Raw genomic sequence first — 12,689 nt, forward strand, 5'->3', positions numbered from 1 at the left:
GAGCTAGAGTAGAAAAAGATTTTGGTCCTGATTTTTGTGTGTTTAATGTTGGAGATGACCCTCTCACTTTGAAAGAAGCATTATCTTCACATGATTCTAATTTTTGGAAAGAGGTTGTAAATGATGAAATGGAACCACTAATTTCTAATAAAACTTGAAAGTTAGTTGATTTACCACTGGGTTGTAAAACTATTGGTTGCAAATGGGTCTTAAGAAAAAAGTTGAAACCGGATGGATCTATTGATAAATATAAGGCTAGACTAGTTGCAAAATGTTTTAAACAAATAGAAGGCCTGGAATTCTTTGATATTTTTTCTCCGGTAACAAGAATTACATCTATAAGACGTTTAATTGCTATGGCTGCAATTTTTGATTTGCAAATTCATCAAATGGATGTAAAAATTACTTTTTTAAATGGAGACCTAAATGAGGAAATTTATATGGATCAACCCGAGTCTTTTGTTGAAGCAAGCCAAGAAAGCAAAATATGTAAACTTACTAAATTCCTATATGGCTTGAAACAGACACCTAAGCAATGGCATAAAAAATTTGATTCCTGCATGATTGAAAATGGTTTTAAAATAAATGAGTGTGATAAATGCATATATCATAAGTCTTGGAATAATTCACATGTGATTATTTGCCTATATGTTGATGATTTATTGATCTTTGGCTCTAACATGAATGTTATTGATGAAGATAAAATTTTTAGAAATGGCTTCTAAGAATATTTTTATCTTCATCAATAACATTCATGTTATTCCATTTTGATATGAAAGATCAATGTTATTTTGATGAAGATAAGAATATTCTTAGAAGCCATTTTGATATGAAAGCCTTTTGGAATAAAAATAACAAGAACATGTGATGAAATTTTTTTGACCAGTCACATTATGTTGAGAAAATTTTGAAAAAATATAATTTTCATGATTGCAAGCATGTTGCTATTCCTTTTGATTCAAGTGTTCACTTATTTCCTGTTGAAAGTGAAAATGATGTAATAAATCAAAAAGGAATATGCTAGCATAATCGGAAGTTTGAGATATGTGACTGATTGCACTAGGTCTGATATTGCATGTGCAGTAGAAGTACTTGGCAGGTTTACAAGCAAGCTAGGTAATGAACATTGGCATGCTATAACAAGAGTTATGAGATATTTAATTGGAACAAAAAATTGTGGTTTGTTCTATAAAAAATATGTTGTTGTACTTGAAGGCTTTTGTGATGCAAATTGGAACACTTTATCAGGTGATTCATGTTTTTACCACTGGTTATGTCTTTACTTTAGGTGGTGGTGCTATTTGTTGGAGATCAAAAAAGCAAAACTATAATTGCTAACTCTACCTGGAGGCTGAACTAATTGCTTTAGCTTCAGCTAGTGAGGAAGTGAATTAGTTAAGAGATTTATTATTTTAAATACCTTATTTTGAAAAATCAATTCCTCCTATTTTAATTCATTGTGATAGCACCGCTGTGATTGGTAGAGTTCAAAATCGTTATTACAACGATAAATCCAGACCTATAAGGAGGAAACATAGTAATGTAAGATCATATTTGACAAATGGTATCATTAATTGATTATGTCAAATCTTATGATAATCTTGCAGATCCTCTTACTAAGGCCTTAACAAGAGAAAGGTCTGGAGCACATCGAGGGGGATGTGATTGAAGCCTACAAATCCTTGAGTCATATATGAGGAAATCCAACCTGGGACTAGAGATCCTATAACCAGGTTCAAAGGGAAAAACTAATCATATGATGACTTGTTGTGAAAAATGCATTATTTTTTATTTCCCTCCTATGATGTGAGTGCATTGTTTCTTGTAGTTTGTGAAGGTTGAGTTGATAAAACTCTTAATGAGTATTTGTAGCCTGTATGAGTGGAGTATTAAGCTTACAGGAGCACTCTCGACAGATTTTACCTGTGTGATGTGTGGAAGTAGGTCGCTTCCTATGAGAATTTGACTTATTCTCAAAAGCACTCATGAAACCGGGATAGCACATAGCCATAACGTGCTGGCTTTAAAGCTCATGTCAACACCTTGATTATTATGTGTGAGCAGTGATATTTATTTCCCTTAAGCAGTCATAGTTCAAGTCTGAGACTGAGACCACTACAACTCTAGAGTAGAAATTACTGTTTCACTAAGTGGAGATGCAATGCAGAGCACACCTTCATTATGCATAGTAGTCTTCCTTCAGCTGATAGACTCTCTTGGTTAATATTAAAATGAGTGGGGAATTGTTGGTTATTGAGCATTTTAATATTATTTTTTATATTAAATTTGCTTATTATTTTGGTGTCTTAACGTTGCCTAATTACTCCTGCATTTGGCCATTGACTTTGTGGTCATATAATGTTGGCAGAAACGTTCCAGTGAACGTTGGAACCTTGACAGCATGTTCATCAGCCATTGATGACATTAGTTACCTCTATCATTATCTCATTCTTTCTTCCTCCATTATTCTTTGTAACCTATGTAACATTTGTAACTCTTAAGATCATTTATCTTCACTATTTACCACTCCATTATCTTCCTATTTATTCTTAGGAAGACTTCTTCTAATATAAATAGTGGTGTTCTTCATTTGGTTTGGTACACACAACACACAAGAAAAAATATAGAGTGAAAGAGTTAGTCAAAAAGAGAGTTCTTATTAGTTGAAGGGAGGTGTTCTTTTTTTGTGGAGCTTTGAACAACTCTTGTCCAGAGTTGTTGAGTTATACTTTGTGAAGGCTATTGTATCCTGGATGAGACAAGTCAAAGAAGACTATTGTTGGACCGCTGAAAAACATTTGCTGCAGTAGGCTTGAATCTCTTTAAAGAGAGCGAGATATCCGCGCCTCAACCTAAAGATATTTTTATTTCTTCATTTCATTTTCAGTTGTAATATTGTATTTTTGTTATCTTGTAAGTTTTTCACTAACATTGCATAATAATAAGTAACAATAATAATCCTAATAAGAGAAACATAGTTCCTTCTTAAAGAGAGCGAGATATCCGCGCCTCAACCTAAAGATATTTTTATTTCTTCATTTCATTTTCAGTTGTAATATTGTATTTTTGTTATCTTGTAAGTTTTTCACTAACATTGCATAATAATAAGTAACAATAATAATCCTAATAAGAGAAACATAGTTCCTTCTTTTTATAGGGAAAATTGTATATAATACATATATTTCGTTCCCCTCTCTCCAGATCTTCGCTCGCCACTCTCCTAGATCTCGCTCTCTCACTCGCCTCTCACACTTTATACAAAATCGCAAATGTATAAAATGCGTGAAAATTGTATATATACATATATTTTCGTCCCCCTCTCTCCCCTCACCCAGAGCTCGCTCGCCACTCTCGTTCTCTCCCTCGCCTCTCTCATTTTTATACAAACGCAAGTGTATAAAGTGCGCGTGTGTTTGTATAAAGCGAGAGAAAATTGTATATATACATATATTTTCGTCCCCCTCTCTCCCCTCACCCAGAGCTCGCTCGCCACTCTCGCAGATCTCGCTCGCTCACTTGCCTCTCTCATTTTATACAGTTGAATCTTTTTGTATATGTATACCAAAGCAGATTATACAACTTGTTTTTGTATATGTATACCAAAGCAGATTATACAACTTGTTTTTGTATATGTATACCAAAGCAGATTATACAACTTGTTTTTGTATATGTATACCAAAGCAGATTATACAACTGTTTTTTTTGTATATGTATACCAAAGCAGATTATACAACTTGTTTTTGTATATGTATACCAAAGCAGATTATACAACTGTTTTTTTTGTATATGTATAACGAATTATACCTATATATGTTTGCTATGGAGACACTCTCCCAGATCTCGCTCGCTCACTTGCCTCTCTCATTTTATACAGTTGATCTTTTTGTATATGTATACCAAAGCAGATTATACAACTGTTTTTTTTGTATATGTATAACGAATTATACCTATATATGTTTGCTATGGAGAACAATTATGCAAACTTTGCTATAACATACAAATATGAATTTTGTGTTTGCTATATGTGAAAGTTGCTCTTTTTTATATCAATCGTTGATTACATATTAGGAGTGATTTGATAACATAATTGGGCTACTTCTCAATTTGGTTAATTCTTTTTTGGTACAATAAAAAATATTATATAAATTCCTTATATAATTTCTTAATCTAGACGACTTAAATCAGTTAGGAAAAGAAATTTTATATTCTTAAGTGAAACTTCCCAAATCAGGAAATGTCTTGTTGTTAATGCCTTTTATTTTTCAATAAATTGACATATTGATTTACCTTCTTTTATATATATGTGTAATCGTGGACTTTTTGGCTTTTAGCAAATATTTATGAATTTCAATGATAATCCTCAATGGATAATATCGTATGTCCTTCTCATTGACAAGTAGGTATTGTGTTGAAAACACTTCTTACCGTAACACATATACAAATATATAAATACACTTTAATATAGTTATCTTTAAAAATATTACATGATTGTACCGCCGTTGTTTCTGCCCTTGTCATTATTATTGTTGTTCTTGTCCATAAATTCTTTCGAAAGAGAATTATGTCATTAGGGTTTATTACTCATGCGTCACAGATGATGGGTGCACCTAATTGGTCTCTTATCATCGATGATTCAATTGCTTTTTCGATCGATTCTAGGGTTAAGGACCAATCGTATTCGGTTTGTATATTTAAGTAATAAAAGTTCTTATGGGAATTGGCAGAGGCGTATCTAGAGGGGGTTTTGTGGGTTCACGTGATCCCATGCTCCTCTTTCTAGATTATATATAGTAATGTTATATTTTTAAAAAAAAATCAAATATAGAAGTGTGAACCCATATAAAAAATAGCATATAAATAATACGATGATGATTGGGTGCGCCTCTCTAAGCAAAGATATAAATTTACATCTTATATCTATCTTATTTTGTTAGTAACACCCTTCCAAGTGATTACCGGTTATACTTTTGGTGTTTTAATCAGTTTTTCTTTTGTTTTTTTGCTTTAATCTTTCAAAATTTTCAAGTGTGTAACATTGGAAATTCCTAAAAAATATTAGCACGATATAATTTTATATATAATTAAATCAAATGTGTACTAAAATTTAATACTAGTAGTATTATGTATGTTGGACCTATTATTTTTAAAATTTAACAATTCAGTGTAAGAACGTAAAGGTCAAATCAATCAAATTTATTTCTTAGATGCATTTTTTTGTAATAGTGCACTCATCCTTCCGAAATCCTGAATACGCCTTTGGGAATTGATAATTTGTATATTTTTCTTGTTATTATTTGTACATATACATAATTGTGACTGTTAACAAAAATAACAAATATGCATTATTTAGTGGACAACAAGGGTATACACACATCATTTGTTAAATAACAAGAGCATTTATCCATGACTTTTTTAACTTCTAAATCGCAAAATAAGAGTTATATAACTACCCTTTTTCTTATATTGGATGTTGATTAATTCACACTTTTATTCCCTACAGAGGAAGGCTACAATTGCTTGTTAGCTGAATTTTAATGATCATTGATATGAAAGAGTTACATTTTAAAGTTTGGTATACCAAACTTAATACAAGATCTTGGGGTAGATACTAGAGTTAGATAAACTCTACAAGTTAACACTAAAAAAGGGGGGGAGTCTAAGTTAGCTATTACTCTACTAACGTGACTCCTTGACAAAGAGGATTCATGGGGGTTCGTAAGTAAAATTAGAAGGTTTAACATGTTGCATTCTGAAGGAAGGGAGCTTCCATCTATCTGTGTTAATTAATCCCCTAACTTCCCTTGGGAGATTAGAGAAAGAGTTGAACTCTTGTATGAGCAATAACGCCTACGTACAATTCCATAGAGAAGAACGACGGAGGTTCTATTGTTGTAATAGGAATCACAAACTCATAAAATTAAAATTCTTAATTCGCCTCTACATTAATTAGCTACAATTAATGTTCCGTAGAGATAATGGTATGAAGGAAAATATTTTCTACCTAAACTGATATCTTAGAAAATGTTTTCTCGAAAAATAAGTGAATTTCTTACTTATTTTCTCGTGTTAGGTAAGTAAACGAAAAAAATATATTTTTCTCCGTACCGAGCACACTCATTCGAATGTGAATCACACGCTCTATATGGTGGGGGTAAGAAAATATTTTTGAAGAAGAGCATCAAGCGCCCCCTGCTTTCGGAAGTCACGCTATTATACTACTGCTTCTTCACTCCTCAGACACCCAACAAATTTCCAAAAAAATTTCTCCATTAGAGACAGACAAAATTCCTTGTTTCCTTCTTCCCCACTGCCTCTGTAATCTCCATTGCCGGTTTCCCCCATAAACCAATGCAACTCTCATTTGTCACTTTTCTATATCCCTGAAACCCAACTCAAAAATTTCCCAATTCTTTCGTTATTTTCTTTCTTTTCTTCAATTCTCGTTCTGTAATTCAGGAGTGAACCATTTGATCTTTCTATACTTTTTTGTGATACCCTTTTGGACGTACTGTAGTGGGGTTTTCGAGATGTTTGATCTTAATCTTAGTTTTGATGATGTTCCAGTAGAACCCATCTCTGTTCTAGGTGAAGTAGCGTCGGAAAAGGTTAATGAATTGTTATTTAATCAAATGGAAAACTCAGGAACTTCTAATTCCTCTGTTGTTAACATGGAAACTTCGAGTACTGCTGGTGATGATGAGTATTTTAGTTCTGATCATCGTCACCGCGATGGTTTTACATTTGCTATACTGAAAGCTGATAAGGAAGCTAATAATGAATACGAAGGAAGTGGGGATCGTGGTGGGTTTGTGATAAAGGAGTTGTTTCCATTGGTGAATGGAGAGGTGGGGTTGGATCTTCCGGCGAATTGCGGTGATTTGACTGAGCAGAGGATCGGTAAAACTCCGCAACAGAGATTACAGGCGAAGAAGAGTAGAAGAGGACCTAGGTCTCGGAGTTCTCAGTATCGTGGAGTTACCTTCTATCGAAGGACTGGAAGATGGGAATCCCATATCTGGTTAGTGATCATCACTTGTGTTTTCATTCTCGAGCAATTTTTTTTTGTTGTTTCCTCTCAAGCTCAGTAGTAATAGCGACGTTCAATTTCTTGAGATTTCTGCGATTGTGATATTAGAAAATCAATGGACTAAACATAATCTCAAAATTGTTGTGTTGGGATATATAGACTAGTGAAGGCTCGAATGGTAAGTATCCTCCACCTGGGTTCGACTCACCAAGGGGAGCAAAAAGGGCGGGAGCCTCTAGGGAGGGGTAAAATTTTTTTAAATATTGTGGTGGTGTACATAAGTTTACGGCAGTTTGATTTTCTGGCTGTCAACATGCTGCAACCCTCCTCAGTTATCCGTACTTAGGACATAATAGAACTGGTTTTCCTTTGGTGTGTTAGGCGTCAGCCCCATTGCGATACTCTTCACTATCCGAGCTTAAGTCTGGACAAAATTAGTGGTCGTTCATCGCACACTAACATAATGAACTTATGCTTACGCGGGGGTGCTTGGAGTTGTTAGTTCCAACTATCTAGCAATTCACTTAGATACTGAACTTAGGCTTACCCGGGGTTGCTTGGAGTTGTTAGTTCCAACTATCTAACAATTACTAATAAGCTGCTTCCACTTTCAAGTTTGATAGTAACAGATAATAAATGTGTTAATGTGAATTTGAATAGTTTCTTTATGGGCTTTGCAGGGATTGTGGGAAACAAGTTTACTTGGGTAAGCAATCGTGTTTGTAATCTCATGTTTTGTCGATATGAAGTATATTCATTTCCAGCTTTATTCATGAATTGATTTGCTGACTGCAAGCTTCATTTGTCATTTGGAACTTGTATTCACAGGGGGTTTTGACACTGCACATGCTGCTGCTAGGTACTGTATAATTTTGAATGCGTTTTATCTTAGCTCCATACCTTGATTTTTGTACTTCTTAAAAGAAAGAACTTGGATAGTTGTAGGTCTGAGTTTTTATTTTACTAATATCAGGGCGTATGACCGTGCTGCAATTAAATTCCGAGGACTTGATGCAGATATCAATTTTAACATCAGTGATTATGAAGAAGATCTGAAGCAGGTTGGTTGAAGTCCCTTTTCAATTTAGAGTAAGATTGCCAATTAATCTAATTGTCTCTGACTGGCATGTAGATGAAGAACTTTAGCAAAGAAGAGTTTGTGCACATACTTCGTCGTCAGAGCAATGGCTTCTCTAGAGGAAGTTCAAAATACAGAGGAGTCACTCTACATAAATGTGGGCGATGGGAAGCACGGATGGGGCAGCTTCTTGGAAAGAAGTGAGTGACCACTTGTTTCAATGTGGCTTAGAAATGTCACACAATTGTTAATATGTCTGTTTCAAGTTCTTCACTATCTAATCACATGATAGCACTGATCTTTATAAGTTAGAGGGAGTATTGCTAACTAGTTACTGTACACTATGTTCCTGCAGATATATCTATCTTGGACTATTTGACAATGAGATAGATGCTGCAAGGTCCAATGATCATGACCTGACTCTTCATCCCTTTTTATATTATGTGGTTTAACCTCTCAACATTGACTGAACTTGGTCTTTGGGGTGATCAGGGCATATGATAAGGCTGCTATAAAATGCAATGGGAGGGAGGCAGTCACCAACTTTGAGCCAAACACATACGAAGGGGCATTGACTTTGGAGGCTGACATTGGAGGTACTAGCAAGACTTGCACACTTTTCTGGACACCGCCTTTATGGTTGTCTCTTTTTTCTTCAGCTCCACTTAGCTGGTTGAAAACTACCAATCTTTACATGTGATGCAGGCAGAGATCATAATCTTGATCTAAATTTGGGCATATCTCTCTCTTCCTATGCTGAGAATCAACATGGAAACACTAGCCAAATTGGAAACTTCCAGTGCCGGCATGGTTCAAATGGTTTACCTGAACATCATGGAGAAGTCCGGGTAATTTGAGACTTTCATGATCTATCTCCATTCATGGTATTCCATGATCTGTAACAAAGGTAGATTTGTATTCATCATGTATGTCTAAGCAGTCTACTTGGTCTTGACTCTCTTACAGACCCCTGCTTCTACAACACTGAGAAGTAAACTGCTACTTCATGGCCAGCATATGCTAACTCAGCATCCCCTCCATTGGAACGGATCAAATGACAATCTCTTTCCAACATTTAAGGTATTCTTGTTAACGTTGCTTGAATTATTTTCAGTTCTTCTTCTCATAAGAATGGTGCACTTAATGCAACATTCATTACCTAAATTCATGTACATCTTGCTTATTTCTCTCTTTTCCTGCATGGTGATTTTCAAATTACTATCTATAGTAGTTCAATTTATATGCCTCGTCTTGTGAATTTAGTCAGTACAATGTACCGAATAAACATCCTATGATGCTTCCTCCAGGTTTCAGCAATAGAGAAGGGCTTGGAAGTCGACGCCTCTTTGAAATGGATGGGGCATGACCAAAATACTTATGATGGGAGTCCTACATTGCCACTCTTCTCTACTGCAGCATCATCAGGATTCGGAAATTCAGCAAACACTGCACCCTCAGCTGCCACTCATCAGCTGCACTTTGGAAGTGGAGCACTACCTTTCCCCCATTCACCATCCCTCACCAACATGAATCTTTCACATCATTATTTCAGGAGCTGAACCGTCGGCTGCTAAACCTATTACAACGATCAATATCTTTTCTTAGGTTGATCAGGACCATACCAGTACACATCCGATTACAATGGGTTTAGTTTTATTAGTTAGGAGATGAATACTGAGTTTTAGACAATTTTTTGCTTTGCAAAGCTCAACTAGGCCACGAATCTTAACAGCAACTACGTGATTGCAAGCTGCTTATTGGCAATTTTCTTCTATGTACTCTACGTATTGCTGGTGCCTTGACAGTTGTGATTTACGACTATTTTTATGAGAGAACATTTGGTTTCATTTTCAAATGTCTTCCTTCTTTCATGTATTAAATCTTCCAAAGGAGGGTTCCTTGCTCAAACTTGGTTCTTGAAATTAGCAAGAACTGCTGATACATTTGACCTATTTTCCCTGCTAAAGCACATAGAGTTGTCATTAACACTGATTATGCAATTTATTATCTATCTTGCCTGTAAAGATATGACACCTTGACCTAACTCAACCACAAAATTAAGCCAGCTCATGTGAGGGAGGGTTGCCCAAGTCTATATAAGCTGACCATCAATTCATTCTCCAACTAATGAGTGACTTTGACCCACTCCAACAACCTCCTTTATGCACTGTTGTAACTCAACTCCAAAAGCTAGCACGATTGCCCAGTCCATTCCCCAACAATGTAAGATTAACCCATTTCCAGCATTGCTAAATTTTGTGTTCTTTGACATGATTTAACTTAGTAACTTCAGATAGTGATAATCAGTTGTTAAATTTGTTGCTGCAGCTAACAGAAGGAGCTTAAATATAGCTACAAATGTGTTAATGGCATGAGCATTAATTTGAAGGGACTTGAAATGATGAGAGTGTCCTAGAGGTGAAATTTTGTTTTATTGCTTTACAGGGTAGTGAAAGTACTATCATCTGCAATCCTTTAACTTAGATTTTAGAATCAAATACCAACATGATTTTGTCCATATTTTCTCTAGTGTTGGCAAGTATGGACAAAGTGTGACAATTATATTCTCTTTCTTCTCAATTATTAGGAAGTGACTATGTCAATTAGCCTAGACTCTTCCCAAACTTAACCAGATATCTCGGATTTCAGCTTGAGAATGAAAAAGATCTTACTAGGGCTTCTCCCTAATGAGTTTTACCGAACAAGGAATGCACGGGAGTGGGAAAAACACGAAAAGAAATTCGAAGATTTTTATATCAAGAACTATTTTTTGACTTATCAAAACCCCTCCTTGCATAAAGTCTTCACGAAAAGTGATGGAGTCATATTGGGTCAAAATGTATAATGTGTCAATAATCTTTGTGAAAAGAGTTATGTGAATCAAACCCTCAAACATAAGGCTAGCTAAAGTAATTAAGTGAGTACCTACATTGGATTAAGTGACTGTTTTATTATTGATAATAGATATTTTAATAAATTTTTCAATACAAATATAAGATCTCAAAAACACTATATTGCTCCTTGTTTCATTTAACTTTAATTACTCTAGACTAGGGAGGCAATATATAGTACAAATTGTCAGCTGGCATATAAAAGCAAAACTTAAAGAATGCTGTTTGCAATTAGTCCAAACAGATCGATATACTACTTGTAGACTTCATTAAAAGTGCATTTTTAACAGTTAACCACTAACTTTACATCTGCTCCTAATTATTCCACCAATGTACTAATCTAATAACCAGTCTTTTCTACAAAATGTTCTTTGTCTTAAATATGTCTAGTACAAAGTGTTAGGATCAAAATTAATCAGTATCATGTGTAATCTAGCAAAGCAAAACCTCAAAAGATCATGAGTAAGAAGACAAACGAGAAATATATCAAAAGACACAAACATTTAACGTGATTTGATTAATCGATCTACATCCACAAGAGGAAATGGGTAATATTTACTTAAAGAGAGTGCAAAATATAGAGAGGAATAACCTCACACAATTCACTCGAAATATAAAGAGGTGCACATAAGTGTTAACGTAACTCTCCCGAAACAGAACTCTCTAAGCCAAATATGAATACTTTTGTGTCTCTATTTATAGAGTCATAAACATTTTCCTACAAAAAAAGAACTAGCGAAATGTAAAGACTTTTGTGTTTTCCTTTTAGGAAAAGGAAAATTCATTTATGGTAAGAAATGCAGAACAAATATCCAACATAAAGTTGGAATTAAGAGTTGTCAAAAAAAAAGATAATTTCTTTTTGAAAGGGAGTAAAAAAGAAAAAAAGACAAACGAATTAAAATAGAAAAATTAATATTTTTATTTTTATTTTTAGAAAATCGAAAACTGAATTACCCCTTTCCCAATCCTTTTCAAATTTGATTTCGATACCTATAAATATAGTGCCATTTCAGAAGGAACGTAACTCCAAATTAAACATAGCGTTTTCTTGTTTGTCTTTAATGGCGAAATCAAGAATTATAGCAAAGATAGATTTAAGAAGAATGGATGAACAACTTGAGAGGCATTTAGATAGAGCATTTAGCAATAATAATGGTTGTACTGAAGAGACAAATAAATTGGAACTGATCATGACGAAGAAACAAGAATGGGAATTGGATCCTACAAAACTTAAAGTCAACACTATTATTGCTAAAGGAACATACGGATCAGTTTATAAAGGTGTTTATGATGGTAAACAAGTTGCAGTTAAAATACTTGATTTAAGCAATGAAAAGGAGTTAATAACTTAAAAGATCACTGAACTATGAGAAATTATCTTATAAAGTCACTAAACTTTATTTTGTATCACTAAAATCACTCAACTTTACACTTTTATCTTCTAAAATCATTAAACTATATTTGTCACCAAAATAAATCTGACATGGCAAAATAAATTATTTTTTATGCCATGTCATCGTGGACCCCACAAATAAATAAAATTATAAAATTAATTTATTTTAATGTCATGTAATCATGGACCCCACAAATAAACAAAATTATAAAATTTATTCATTTTTATGTGTTCCCCTCTTAAATCCTGTTTTTGCAATAAAATCCGTAACTTTTTTTTTTTTTGGACTATTTCAAT

At 34.2% G+C, this 12,689-nt stretch overlaps 2 protein-coding genes across 2 annotated transcripts in view; both read left to right on the forward strand.

The window, feature by feature from the left end:
- Nucleotides 1-6,186: 6,186 nt before the first annotated feature.
- Nucleotides 6,187-9,960, forward strand: LOC102605336 (ethylene-responsive transcription factor RAP2-7-like). The gene is made up of 10 exons (XM_006338995.2): nucleotides 6,187-7,018; nucleotides 7,708-7,733; nucleotides 7,856-7,886; nucleotides 8,001-8,088; nucleotides 8,160-8,305; nucleotides 8,461-8,505; nucleotides 8,598-8,701; nucleotides 8,811-8,953; nucleotides 9,072-9,185; nucleotides 9,413-9,960. Exons 1-10 carry the CDS (start codon nucleotides 6,528-6,530, stop codon nucleotides 9,662-9,664), a joined length of 1,440 nt encoding a protein of 479 aa, XP_006339057.1. The 5' UTR covers nucleotides 6,187-6,527; the 3' UTR covers nucleotides 9,665-9,960.
- Nucleotides 9,961-12,060: 2,100 nt separating this feature from the next.
- LOC102604330 (serine/threonine-protein kinase HT1-like) overlaps nucleotides 12,061-12,689 on the forward strand; it is a 5,837-nt gene continuing 5,208 nt past the window's right edge. Inside the window, exon 1 of the mRNA XM_006339233.1 lies at nucleotides 12,061-12,338. Within this exon, the coding sequence (XP_006339295.1) occupies nucleotides 12,061-12,338 (278 nt within the window). The remainder of the gene's footprint in view (nucleotides 12,339-12,689) is intronic.

Source organism: Solanum tuberosum, unplaced genomic scaffold, assembly GCF_000226075.1.
Source record: "Solanum tuberosum cultivar DM 1-3 516 R44 unplaced genomic scaffold, SolTub_3.0 scf00008, whole genome shotgun sequence".
NCBI lineage: Eukaryota > Viridiplantae > Streptophyta > Magnoliopsida > Solanales > Solanaceae > Solanum > Solanum tuberosum.